Raw genomic sequence first — 14425 nt, 5'->3', positions numbered from 1 at the left:
TGTGCTTGTAAAAGAGGCTTTAGACACAACCTGCTAACACTGAAAAAATAAATTGGTGAACAAATGTGTGATTTGGAGAAATCATACCCGCCTCGATTAACTTTCAGCTTGCAACAATTGTGTTACCTAACTTGAGCCTAAAGTGTGAACTCGCTGACGAGGCCGAAGCCTACCCATTTATTTACGGTAACTGATTGAAAAAACACACGTATTCCACATCAAATGACAAATCCGGGTGCATATACAGGATGGTTGATCAATGATGTGGGTGTTTATGCATTAAAGTCAAAACTTCAACCCAGAATATACAAAAGAAACTACTCACCTTGTCACTTGTTTGGTTTTGTCCACCATTTTGTTGTACACCGTTTTTCCGGAAATGGTGTTGTCACAAGTGTTGTCACTTGACGGATACAGCCGAAGTTATTCCGCTGCATTCTACCGTGTTTCGCATAGCGACTGTGTGTGCGTATTCCGCTAATGGCCACTGTCAAATCCGATAGTACCTCTTTTTGTTTGTATACAAGCTGCATTAGATTGCAATACAGATGCTATGCTACCAATACGCCATCATTATGATATCATTCAACGCTTTTTCGTCACATAGATAGGAGGGCCTGAGTTATTGAGTGATGAATTGTCCAGACAGACTGACTGACAGACACACAATAGTTCGTTATCATCTCACTTCTGTACAGCACTAAAATATACACACAATTGTACATATAATTCATATAGAAGTGTACAGAATCATTCAAAATAGAATTATGAGAGACAAAATAAAAGATAAACAACAAGTTTTAACCATATAATAGTTCTTTTCTACGTTTTAAAATAAGGAAGCAGATTTTGTCTGTATAAAAACATATAAAAGGATCTCTAAAAATGAAACACATTTTATCAAGATCACATTTATCTAAAAACTCTGGACATAAAGTATTGCACTGGTTAAAAATGATTTCTTTCAGACCATCATATAATACACAGTGAAGCATCACATGTAGTTCATCTTCAACATCATTAATACAGTTGAAACATTTTCTATTTTCAAATACAATATTTTCATAGCGCCCAGTTTCCACTCTAATCGGAGCAACACCACATCGGAACTTTTACAAAGCTGTTCTATACTGTCTAGGCATGTGATGGACAATATAATTTTCTGTAATAAAATTACACATAAAATGCTTATGGAGCCTAAGTTTATTCAAACCAGTTCTGCCTTCCTGTCTATTTAACAATAAAGTCCACGAGGCAACAAACTCATTCATAACCTTTTCCTCAATAAGTGTACATAAAACAGATTTGTTAATCATAACAGGTACATCTAAGAAGTAATGTAAATCAAATGAAGTAAACTTCTTCCTTAATCTAAAATTCCAATTCTTGACACCAGTTAACCCACATCTATCCGCCCATACAAACACCACTTTATTTAATCTATTTTCTATATTATAAATATGACATTACTGCCTACAGCTTGTTCAGCTTGACCTGATCAAGTGAATACTACAGTCCGTTTGAGTCAGAAACGGACCGATGAATTGCAAATTTGATCATTGTACAAAATTGCCACATAAATATAAATAGTACACATGTTTATCATTTACTAATACCCAACAGCTTTCTTATATTTGAAAATTTTCGGACTCCACCAAAAAAGTTGTTTAAGAAACTATCATCATTCAAAACGCAAAAGTTGTTATCTGTCGCAGCGGGGTGAATCCGCAGAAAAGGAACAGCCAGTCATGGCGGAGGACATCTCAAAATCTATTCCGGGAGACCTGTCGGTTCCTCGTCCGTCGTAGTGTCATAGTCACGACTTAAAGGGATGACAAGTGGTGCCACAGTTGCCTGTTGTAAGCCATCCCGAGACCAGTAACCTTGTTCAATGACGTTAGCTACCTTGTTGACACAGTTTTGCCAAGTTTCAGTCGTGATTTTGTTAAGGGATTCCTTAAGCAAAACCTCTACGTCACGTAATCTAAAAGTTGTGTTTGATCTGGCAACATCTCCTTTGACAATACCCCATATCATTTCAATGGGGATAAGGTGACAGTGATAGGTGGAAGTCGCAGAATATCGTGACCCTTACTTTTTATGTAACTGTCAACTTTGTAGAACGGTTCACCTTTGTGGGTTTTTATGATCTCATATAGCTGAGGCTTCGTTGCCTTTGAAATTTGTCAAGCCATGATATCATATCACCTTTTTGACTGTTCGATGTCGGGGCTTTACTGTCGGGGTCCTGCACGCTGTGGTATGGGGCATTGTCCATTACGATAAAAGACTTCTCTGGTAGAGCTGGTACCAACCTGTTTTTTAACCCAATCGAGGAAAACCGCACCATTCATCTCGGAATGGTAGTCTATGTTATATGTGGACTTTGCCCTGAATACCAAGTCGCAGCCTGGGAGAAAGCCTTTGCTGGAGCAACCAGCATGGAGAATGATTAGTCTCTCTCCTTTCTCTAGAGGCAGCTTTCTATGTGACCCCTTATCACCCCCATCGGGTACCCATTGACTGCTGGCAGTGTGCGAGGCATTGACCCAGGTCTCGTCCAAGTACACTGGCTCGAACCCTTCCTCGTGCTTCTTCTTTATAACCCTGAGAAAATTATTTCTCAAGCGAACGATATCAGGGCGTTCACAGAGTACTGACCTATTCTCCCCCGAAATTTTCTTATAACAATAGGGGCGGTAGGGGTAGCCTAATGGTTAAAGCGTTAGCTCGTCACGCCGAAGACCCGGGTTCAAATCCCCACATGGGTACAATGTGTGAAGCCCATTTCTGGTGTCCCCCGCCGTGATGTTGCTGGAATATTGCTAAAAGTGGCGTAAAACCAAACTCAGTCAGTCAGTCTTATAACAATACCCGAAAGAGTGTAAGAGTCGCCAGAGTGTGTACTTTGATACTCTGAGGTTGTGTTCTTGCTTCAAATGCTTTTTAAAATTTTCAGCGACATGTATATGTTTTCAGAATAGAGCTTGTTGATAGACTGCCTTACAAGGTTCTTTTAAAAGTTGTCCAAATATTTTAATTTGTGTGATTTTGACACGACCCCTACCTGCTTCGCATCACCCTCACAATGTTTGTGTTCCAGAACATTTGTCAGTACCCTTGCTGATACTCCTAAAGCTTTTGCTGCCCGCTCACGGAATTTATTAATGGCATAAAATGGTTTGCCCCTTTCGGCTTCAGCACAGATAAAATCGTAGACTTTAATCATCAACTGTTTCACGTCAGTATTCAACTTCATCTTTCATCAGGCATGTGTATCCCGTACACAACAAGATAGTGGCTGTTCCGTTTCTGCGGTTTCACCCCGAGTAGTATATATAATGGGGGTACGGGATCAAGTCCAACAAAAGCCTCTGCAAAGCCTTATTTCACAAATAAAGCTTTTGTCAGGCCCTTAGATCCCGCTCCAGTATATCTACTACTTTTGAGCCCCCGGTTAACTTCCCGCCCACACGTGGCACTACTGTGCCGCTATGTCACGTTGACCTCGATGAAACAGTTTAATGTGAATCGCCTGTGATTTCTTTGGTGTTTGTAATAAAGGCTTGCTGGGCTTTTCGTACTCCCTGTTCTATGTACTTTTTTTTCTCGTCCTCGCTGATAGCAGACTTACGAGACTTGGATCGAATCTCTTGTTTCATTTTGTTATATTTTGTGAGTTCAGAGAGGATTGAACGAAACTCCTCCTCTGAGATCTTACTGTCAGTGAGTGCTGCCGAAATACGCTCACTTACTGTGTTCAGCTTTGCTTCGGCCAGAACCCTGATCTCGTCGTGTTTCAATGCCTTACGATGCAGTCTGCGTGATGCAAACTTAAGCACCAACCCTAACACCCCTGCCACCCCAGCTGTTATTTCGCTACCTAGCACTACGGGTGTAGCCACGATGGTAGCTAACAACCCAACACCTGCCACCCCTAGCCCCATGCTGGTTGTCATAAGGGCAGTATCAGCCCCATCCACGATATTGAAAGCTCTATGGTACTTCTTACATAGTGCTTTCCGCGTGTCGCGGTCTTGTTCTAGTTGGCGTTTTACATCACATAACTGTCTCAAGCGGAACCCGTCTACGGTTTCCAGGGTCTTCGCTACTTCCTCTACGACTGGGTATAGACCTATTCAGTTAATAGTCGATAAACGTACCTGAGGCTTATAAGACTTAGATTCTCGTATGTGGAGATACGGGAAGGGTCAATAGGTAACTTCTGGTCTATATCGACATCAGAGCAGTCTAATATGGGGGGTAGTAATCCCAGTTGGGGGACCCCCAATCGTATAATGATACAGCAAAATATGAAACCTGGTGTGGAGGGGTCACCCCAACGTATTGTCACCCCAGGTAAAAGTTGCAGGTTTGGGGGTGGGTCAAAGCCGTCCGAATCATCAAACCAGTCAAGTGGTTGTCAACTCCAAGGCAAAACAGGAAAACACGTGTTCTCTTGTATCCTGTATTACCCATATTTCACAGTACAAAAAAAAATCAGGAAAAACAACACAGTCCTCAGTTAACTGGACGAGTCGCGGATAAATTGAAATCCGGGCATAGGGATGCTTCTCGACACCTAGGTCTGTCTGACATATTGCCTCTCAGTCGTTGCATAAGTCTGATGACAGTTGCTTGGGTGCAGCCAAAGGTTCTAGCAATGACGATGTGGTTAGCTCCTTGTTTGGCCATTCCGACAACTCTTTCTCTTTTGATTTGCCTCAAACGTAGCATGTTTTTTGTGTTCATTTTACAACTGTGTTGCTCACATTTTGCGTAGGCTGTTTTATACCATCATTATGCATGTGCATTTCGTGTTACATCAAAAAATGTTGTTTTGGATTTTCTGCAACATTTAGGCAATAGTTAGCTTGTTTTGCCATTTGTTCCCAGAAAAGATGGGTCTACTTGTGATATGGCTCAGTATGGTTTTATCACTTCATTTTTATTTTTGTGAATTTTTATGTAATATTTTGCCGTGTTTAGTTTCTTTTGAGCATTTGTTTTATATATATGACCATTACTTTTCCATTATTTTTCAAAATGTGATTCAGTTCGGTACTTGTAGAAAAAAACTTGCAGTGACGTCACTCGTTCTCTCGCCAGGTTCTCCTTTTACTGAGTAAACCTCTACAGGCAGTTTTGTGGGCATTCTCCAAGGAATCCTGGAGATTTTCTACATACTTGCCTGCATCCCAGGGATTTTCTGAGGAATAACCCTTGACTTTGAATTATTTTAATTGTTTTGAAGATCAATATAACTTTGTGTTGCTATTACTGAATACGATCGTAAAATATCACATTACTGAAAACATATAATATGTTCCACTAGTCTATGAAGGATCGCTGTGAAGAATGAGATTGTTTGTCAGTATGAATCATGTGTTCCTCGTAAGACAGGTAGAGTGGGCAGCACACATGCAGGACACAGGTAGCGAGTGCAGAGCAATGTGCATTTCATGTGTAAGGCAATGTATCTGCTGCCAGTCGCATCTCAGATGATTTCCATAGTAAATGCCAAATAATAAAATTATTTGTAAAGGATATCTTCAGTCAGTCCATAAGTTGGATCAATACCTCCTCTTCAGTTTTGTTTGAAAAAGAAAGTCCTTGGCCTCGGGAAATTGGGTCGGAACTAATGGCCCCCTCCCTAATTTCCACCTGCCACCTGAGTCAGTTTTGATCCTTCCCAACTCAACACATATATTCTGGGGATTTTCTATGCCTTTGAAATCCTCTTTGATTACATATGCAAGTGAGCTACAGTGCCATGGCAGGATCTGTATGTATTGTACACTAAAATTGCCTGAAAGTCATGGTCTCACCCTCATTCAGTTTACTCTATGATGCAGAGCCTGATCCAGCCCGCAACCTCACAACAGGTATAAGCCAGAAATTCATGGACACTGAAGGAAGACTTTTTGTTAATGTGACGTTGTCATGGTTGCAGCCTATGTATGTGTCCAGGCATAATACCATCAATATGTTTGTGATCACATGGCACAAGAAGCCACCCTTGCCTTACAGTGCACAAATTGAAGCTCACCATGGGGAGATAAAACTTTCAGGGGTAAGTCTTTTTATATATTTTTTATGTTATTGTAATAGGCATGGTTCTCAGTAGACTACCATCGCCCAGTGACAGCTGAGTTAAGCTAAGTAGTATAGTATGACCAGAAATTATCGAGAGTTTTAGGAATATGTTTAATTGGATTTCTAGTATAAACAACCTTGACCAGCTATCAAGTGCTTGGTTTCATTCAAGAGAGACAACTCCATTAACCCTTTTTTCATTAGTTTGTGAAGAGTTATCCCCCTCTGTTTACTTGCTAGCAGACGACATTTTCAGTGATCCTCAGTATGGATGATTTAGAGAAGAGGAAGCTGATTTCAGAGTATTATTACAAGGACATAAGATCAGCTAAAGGGATTTCAAGTAGAACAGGCATCCCTTTGTACACTGTTTATCGTGTTTTGAAAAATATTGCAAATGGATATGGCATTGAGCACCAGGGAGGCGCAGGTAGGCCCAGAAAATTGACCGTCGGTGACAAGAGGCGGCTTGGTATTCTTGTTTCTAAAAACAAACGAAGGAGTTTAGAAAACTTAAGGCTGGATATGCTTGATAGAGGAACTGTACGTGGCTGTCTGTAAAGAGACAATTATAAGCGTAAACATTCCCTCTGGATTATGGTTGCCTTATTCCTTTGGATTCCACAGACACATACAGAATGGAAATGAATTTTTTTAACTAAGTCATAGCTATCCCTAGTGGTATGCTTAAAAGAGTTATGCAGTTATCTCCCTTGGCTATGACGTCACAACATAGTTGTTGAAATCCTCTCATAATTTTTCTGTATGGACAACACAGAAGACGTGTTTACAGAGTGGAAGTGTTTTTAAAATTTTTCAAAGAACTACAAGACTCCCGGTCAGTAGTGTCGCATTGGTTGATGTTTCTGACCAACGCATTCTATATTTTGTACATATTGCTTGCGTTTTATTCTACTTTATTGAACTCTATTTTTCCCGCCAAAAAGCATATGTCACAAGCACGTATCTACACGTGTTTTGTCTGTGCCTCGTGCTTCACAGGTCCTCCCTAAAAATTTTCAAAGTACTACAAGACTCCCGGTCAGAAGTGTCGCATTGGTTGATCTTTCTGTCCATCGCATTCTATATTTTGTACATATTGCTTGTATTTTATGTTACTTTATTGAACCAAAATGCATATGTCACAAGCACGTATCTTAAGATGTTCATTGTGTCTATAACTTTCCGTGTAGTCCGTGTTCCCCATGGCGTTTCGACCCATGGCCACAGCTACTCAGTCTGATGATCTGTCGGCATCTACGGGACAAACACAGACACAGCTGACAAATCCATTGACTTTCCATGTAGTCCGTGTTCCCCATGGCGTTTCTACCCATGGCCACGGCTACTCAGTCTGTTGATTTGTCGGCGTCCACGGGACAAACAGAGACACAGCTGGCTATCCATTGAATTTCCATGTAGTCCGTGTTCCCCATGGCGCTTTCGACCCATGGCCACGGCTACTCAGCCTGTTGATCTGTCAGCGTCCACGGGACCAACACAGACACAGCTGGCTATCCATCCAACCGTCCCAGACGAGTCCACGGGTCAAGGTCTGTCGGACTGGTTCATATGGTATGGTTCCATGGCTTCGGACCTTCCCGTCCTGCCACCCCCATATGCTGGGGACCCACAGGATCCCTCAGCCGAGCGGATCTTCCGGCAACCGTCCTTCCGGCCACGCCGTAGCCACGGCTGGCCGGTGGGCTGGCATCTCAGGATATGTCTCGGATCAGCCTGACACGGATGTCGACGGACGACAATCGTTTTTTGCCTGCATGATGGGGTTGTAGCCGCAACAGCTCAACGGCAACGGCAGTGGTTGGGGCACGCCGTACAACTCGTATAACGCTGGCAAGAGCCATAGTCTAGAGTCAATTTTTTTTAGACAGTTGGGATGCTTTATAGTCTGTACCCGGGTAGTCGAGTATCAACCATGGAGTGAGCGTATTAAGTTTTCACGCCTCACTGAGCAATATTCCAGTTTATGGCGGCGACCTGTAATTCATCAAGTCTGGACCAGACATTCCAGTGATCAACTTGAGCTTCGTTCTAGGCACTTGGTGAGGTGTGGTGACATTGGGTTTCACGTCGTCCTTGAGAATTTTTCGCTCATATGACGATGTGTATGTGTATGTGCGGCTGCTTGTACTAGCCCAGACTGAAGCTGGGTTTATAGTGCATGCCCACTGAGATACCATCCTGCAGTGAAGCATGAATACCCCACTCGGACTCATTATACTTACTCCGAGGAGCCCAGTCCTTGTTGTACCCGTTAATGCCGAGCGCCAGGCAGGGACGAACAAGTACCATATTTTAACGTCTTTTGGTATGACGCGATCTGGGATCGAACCCGCGACCTTCCGCTCTCCGGGCGGACGCTCTAACCACAACACTCCGGAGGTGGTTTCTACACACTTGGGCTACAGTAACACATTATGTTACCCACGTCAGCAAGCCTCACCACCCGATCCCATTAGTCACCTTTTTTCGACAAGTCGACTGGTCTCACGTGCCATTTCTTTGCCATCCTTCTCTGGTTAATGGCATTTGCAATTCTCACCTTAACTCCTGGTATAAGGGACTCGGGGGTTGTTGATCTCGTCTCCCCTCGACAATCTGTTACGCTTGGCATTGTATAAGGTAGCTATACTTTGTTTTTTTTGTTTTTTCATCATCTGAGCCTATTACTTTGTCTCCTACTTCGGGTATTCACCCGTTCCATTGGAATCTACCTCCGGCCATGGCTTCCAAATAACCCAGTACAGTTATTTAAAGTATCACATCCAAGAGTCTAAATGGCATAGCACCAGACTTTCTAATCGTTTAAGTGAATTGCCCTTCAACCACCCAGACAACTGCGATCTGGTAGCAATTCTTATTGAATACTCCTTCTTACAGACTGCCTTGGGCTCTTATTGAGAATGCTCTTTCAGTGGTTGCGCGCCATCACCGTGGAATAGTCTGTTCCTTGTTATAAACTGTTTCCATGTTTTAATTGCGTTCAGATCACATCTTTCAACGCATCTCTTTTCACTGTACTATTAACTCAAACCTCACTTTGTAGCGCTTGAGCATCCACTTTGTGGTTGGATTTTGCGATATGTAACTTTCATTGTTATTATTACGGAATTATCAACACCACGGCTATATTCGAGTCCAGGGTTCAAAATCAATCCGCTGTCCCACGAGGCGATGGCAGTTCAGGTAGCACATGCGTCGGACAAGGTGACGGCCAGGTGAATGTATCAGATAACAGGGATGACACGTGCGTTTTTTGCCAGAATGCACTGTCAGCTGAGCGCTCCACGGGAGGCACGGGCGATATACCGTTACGTTGGAAACAAGCCTGATATCCCGTCACTGAATACATGCAAGTGTGTTTATTCATGGGTACCTGGTGGGATAAATCATGTGGCTATTCAATTTTCTCGCGCCTCTTGGCAGCCGGGGTTATCAGGGTTAATAACAGGTAGCATGTCAACACATTGAGCATGTGCATTGTACCTGGAAAAGGCGTGTTATAGGGCACATTTATTGTTCCAACAAGTGCCTATTCTCCCTCTGCATTCTGACGGATCTTGGAAGGTGTGTTCTGTAGTTCGTTTACTTTTTCGACATCCTCATCTCCCTAATCACGCTCATGGCATCTTCCGTTGGTCTACCTATTTCTGCCATGCTTTGCGACCTTGTGTTCAGCTGGGCCCCGTCTCGCTTATAGCAATATACACTATATGGCGCAAGTTCGTGAGCGCTACGGGAGCCGGGAACCAGCTTGGGAACCAGCTTGGGAACCAGCTTGGGAACCAGCTTAGACCTTGTGTAAGCTACAATATAACAAATTATTTCATTGGCTGATAAATAGTATTTACTGCGGACTGAATGACGCTGATTGGCCGAGAGCTCATACATTGTAAATGGCCGCCGTAAACATCTCGTTGTTAGGTTGTAGAGTGTTACGGGCGGACATGAGTTTAATCATGGGTTTAGTCAACGGCGCATTGATTAGTGATCTTTTTCTATGACGGTATGTTTGTTAAGACATATGACGCGCCATTGGAGATGCGCTGTAAGACTTTGATGCACCATGTGGGACATTATTCTGTGATCTCATGTCTGCGTTCACTGTGCAACGTGGATGGACAATTCAGTCACAATATTGTAAGTATGAAGGCTTAGCATCCTCGACTAGGGGTATGGATAGACAAGCCCATGTCAACCTTGTTAAGATGGGGTTGTTTTTTCCTCGCCAGTGCTTCAAATTGATACGGAATTCTCACATCTGTCCTCGAAATTATCCGAAGCTTTCGTTCGCATTTCAATCACGTTCCTCCTAGTCCAAGGGAGTTTTAGGTTTTAGCCCATGCGTACTAGATCAGTATCTTTTTATACGGCGGTTGCCTTGTCTTGGGAATCAGGTAGCTTCCTCACCCGGGTTTTGAGGATTATTTGGCAATTAATCAAGATACCGTGGTGGTCATGTTAGCCCACGAGGGATGCTTGCCCACTCCTCTTTGGATGTCGTTTTTCAGGCAGTTTTCCGATGCCAATCACACTTGAGTGTTTGTGTTAGACCATTCGGCAGCACTAGTACCATCTCGCCTCTTGACTGGAGACGCATCTTCCAGAACAATCCACTGAGGAAATTGTTTCACCAATCTCTGGATATTTTTCATTGTTCTGCTATCGATCCTCCATTTTTTATGTTGAGGGGAATTCAGATTTCTTAGCGGATTTCTATCTTTATCTTCGTGACGTTAAGACACTGAAACACAGTCCTATGGTGGACTACAGATCAGCAATCGTTTCTGTTTAGGATATACCAGGACTAGCAGTGGTTCTAACAGCTTGCTCTACAAGCCAATTAGATCATTCCAGTTACTACTTTCTTTTTTTATTTATTATTTTATTTTTCAGCTTCTAGTCCTTCAATCTTCCCCAAGTTGGCTTTATGTCTCATTCTGTAGTCCCTCCAGAATTCTTCCAAAGCTATGTAGGAACTTCCTTGACATTTCTTCTCCTTAACAGGTGGGATTTCTCCTTGTCATTGCTACAGCTTCCAGTTCCAGAATACCAGAATTTTTTGCCATAGACTTTAGTCAGTTACCTTTACAGGAGGCTATGGTTGGCTGTCATGTAGCACTTTACCAGTTTTTTCTTGCCAAGAATCAGGCATCTGCTAGCGGTATCTCATCCACAGAGTCTCCCAAATTCAAGTATTCCCTACCTCTGCCTCTAGATCAGACAGAACTAGAGTCCTATGACCTATTTGAGCTCTGAGATGATATCTCCAGTGTACTCTAAATATCAGCCGTATTTGCCGCTGTCTTTTTATCTCATGCAAGACAATTGTTGATTTGGAGATCTTGATTGAATATTATATCGTCTTGGCTTAGGAGGACCATCACTTTTGTTTACCAGGACTGTGACCCCAACTTTGTGCACAATAGTTTTCCCTGCATGCTTGCAGCTTGGGGGTCCATTTCCATAGATCAGATTGTTGCTGCATGCCGGTGGACAATATCTTTTGCGAAACGTCATTCCATCCTTAGAGAGCCTACAGACAGCGCCTCTCCTTCGCCTGTTTTCCCTTGAGGGGGAAAAAGAAGTGTGTGTGTGTGTGTGTGTGTGTGTGTGTGTGTGTGTGTGTGTGTGTGTGTGTGTGTGTGTGTGTGTGTGTGTGTGTGTGTGTGTGTGTGTGTGTGTGTGTGTGTGTGTGTGTGTGTGTGTGTGTGTGTGTGTGTGTGTGTGTGTGTGTGTGTGTGTGTGTGTGTGTGTGTGTCAGATATATCCAAACTCAGCAGTGGTTCACTGTTTTGGACTGTGTGGGAGGAAACAGGTTAACAGTAAACGGAAGGATGAGGATCTTTGAAGAACCTTATCTATTAATATTTATCACCAGTAAGTGGAATTATTATATCCGCTGCAGCTTATTACTCCAGTTAAATAATCTACGAGAAGACTTGAAATCACTTACCGGAAGTGACATAATCAAACCGGAAGTGACATAATCAAACAGGAAGTGACATAATCAAACAGGAAGTGACATAATCAAACAGAAAGTGATGTCACAGAAACCGGTTACAATGAGAATCGGTCAAATAGACCATTACAGAACCGGATATGACGTCTTGGACCGGAAGTGACGTCAGTCTTCTCCAAACACCAAATATTTCTCCCTCACGAGTATGATCCTTCCCTCTAGGTATATATCCAGGGAATGATCTAGGTAATCCATATAATTCATTTCATCACCTAAGTCATAGTTATCCTAATTGTTATGTCATAGACTATAACGGGATAATTAGTGGTATTGCTGTATTCATCATCTGCATAAACCCTCCTTCCTTATGTGTGATTCTGGCAACCATAATCCAGAGGGAATGTTTACGCCTATAATTAGGAACAGTTAATGTATTGTTAGTAATTATTAGTAAACTTACCTCTGGATTATGGGATTTAATGCCCACCCCAACCTCCCCACGAGGAGATGCAGAAGATGTTAGGTTTTCTTCACAAAAATCATGAGAGGTTTTCAACAACTATGTTGTGATGTCACAGCCAAGGGAGATAACTGCATAACTCTTTTAAGCATACCACTAGGGATAGCTATGACTTAGTTAAAAAAATTCATTTCCATTCTGTATGTGTCTGTGGAATCCAAAGGAATAAGGCAACCATAATCCAGAGGTAAGTTTACTAATAATTACTAACAATACATTAATTGTTCCTAATTAGAACTGAGCTGCATGCAATGGGTTGGCAGAAAAGTTGAGGAATTCCATCACCGATCATGAAACCTGAACAAAAGGAGCGAAGGTTGAACTGGTGCTTGCAGCATAGAAATTTTAACTGGGACAATGTGATTTTCTCAGATGAAAGTTCTGTGTGGCTGTTACATTGAAATTCTGGACCAAACAAACTGAAAAAAACTTTGTATCAGCGCCCAAAGTACAGTCCGAAATTTAATGTGTGGGGTGGCATATATGTGTTAGAGGCAACACCCCTCTGTGTATTTGAAGGGAACATGAACAGTGAGCGGTACACAGATATTCTCGAGGGACATTTACTTCCATCTGCTCACGTGTTCCATGGAAATTTTTGGATTTTCCAGCAGGACAACGACCCGAAACATCGTTCAAAGCATTCACAGGCATGGTTTCGGACCCAAAATATGACGTTATTAGATTGGCCAAGCTATAGCCCTGACCTAAGTCCAATAGAAAATGTTTGGAGACTATGAAGGAAAATGTCAATAAGAAAAATCTGACAAATATTGCTGAAAAGAAAGAAGAGGTGGTCCGATATTGGGACAGCATAGACCACGACTTTCTAACTTCTTTGATCAGTAGTATGCCCCACCGCACTGAAGCCTGCATTGCTGCCCATGGTGACTTGACAAAATACTAACTGTTCACCTGTCTTTGAATCTGGAGTTATGTTGTGCTTATATTCACACTTAATACGTGAGTAATGAGTGAAAAAAATAAAAACTTACAATCTTTAAATTCTCAATAATTTCTGGTTGTACTGTATGTAGGAACATGATGTTGAATCAACCTTGTTTGGACTTTGCGTTGTGTACTTTTATTTTATAGGTGTGCGTTTGGTTGACTTGTTCTCTAGTCAAAACTCAGTGACCAGTTCGTGAATCAGGCATAAAGCCTATTGGGAAATAACAGAGACAAAAAGAACAATAACAATAGTTTATTAAAAAACATTAGGTAGGAAAATACAAACAAAAAGTTAACAGCTTATAAATGACTCATTTCTTTCACTCACATAGCTGATTAACGATCCAGCTACATGAAAACCTGTACACTTCTTCTGAAAAAACACCCCAAACCAACCCTATTTAAACTGAACATTACCTAAAGTCTATAGCCTAATTCCTATTCCGTTTCCTACTTCTACTTTTCCCCAAAACCGACCTAACACTAGTAAAAGGAACCTAACATACCTTTTAACAATCCAGCTTCAAACTTCTTCTGAAAACCACCCAAACCAACCCTGTATAAACTGAACATTACCCAAAGTCAATAGCCTAAAATAATTCCAGAATTGCTTGGAAAATGCTTTTATCAATTATTTGATAATGGTTGATATTTCAGATTCAAAACTACCACCTCAACCTAATATGGCATATGAGTAATCATGATGTACCATTCCCAAATCATAATGATTACTCGTAAAATATCGAAAAACTTAGAAACACTTCTAAGAAAAAAACGATACTGTGACCCACCTGGCAGGCGGTGTCGTGCCGGGAAGGCTAAAATTTAGTTTTCAGATGTCCCGGGAAGGATAAAATGTCATTTTCGGATTTCCC

General features: G+C 42.0%; 1 protein-coding gene across 1 annotated transcript in view; it reads left to right on the top strand.

Annotated features, from left to right (window-relative positions):
- LOC124272352 (vascular endothelial growth factor receptor kdr-like) overlaps window positions 1–14425 on the top strand; it is a 462777-nt gene that overhangs the window by 217025 nt on the left and 231327 nt on the right. Inside the window, exon 10 of the mRNA XM_046707526.1 lies at window positions 5856–6073. Coding sequence (XP_046563482.1) covers window positions 5856–6073 — 218 coding nt within the window. The remainder of the gene's footprint in view (window positions 1–5855; window positions 6074–14425) is intronic.

The sequence above is a fragment of the Haliotis rubra genome, unplaced genomic scaffold (genome assembly GCF_003918875.1).
Source record: "Haliotis rubra isolate DU_JTF1 unplaced genomic scaffold, ASM391887v1 Scf169, whole genome shotgun sequence".
NCBI lineage: Eukaryota > Metazoa > Mollusca > Gastropoda > Lepetellida > Haliotidae > Haliotis > Haliotis rubra.
Note: the sequence above shows the minus strand (reverse complement) of the source record. Positions and strands in the feature narration are given on the sequence as shown.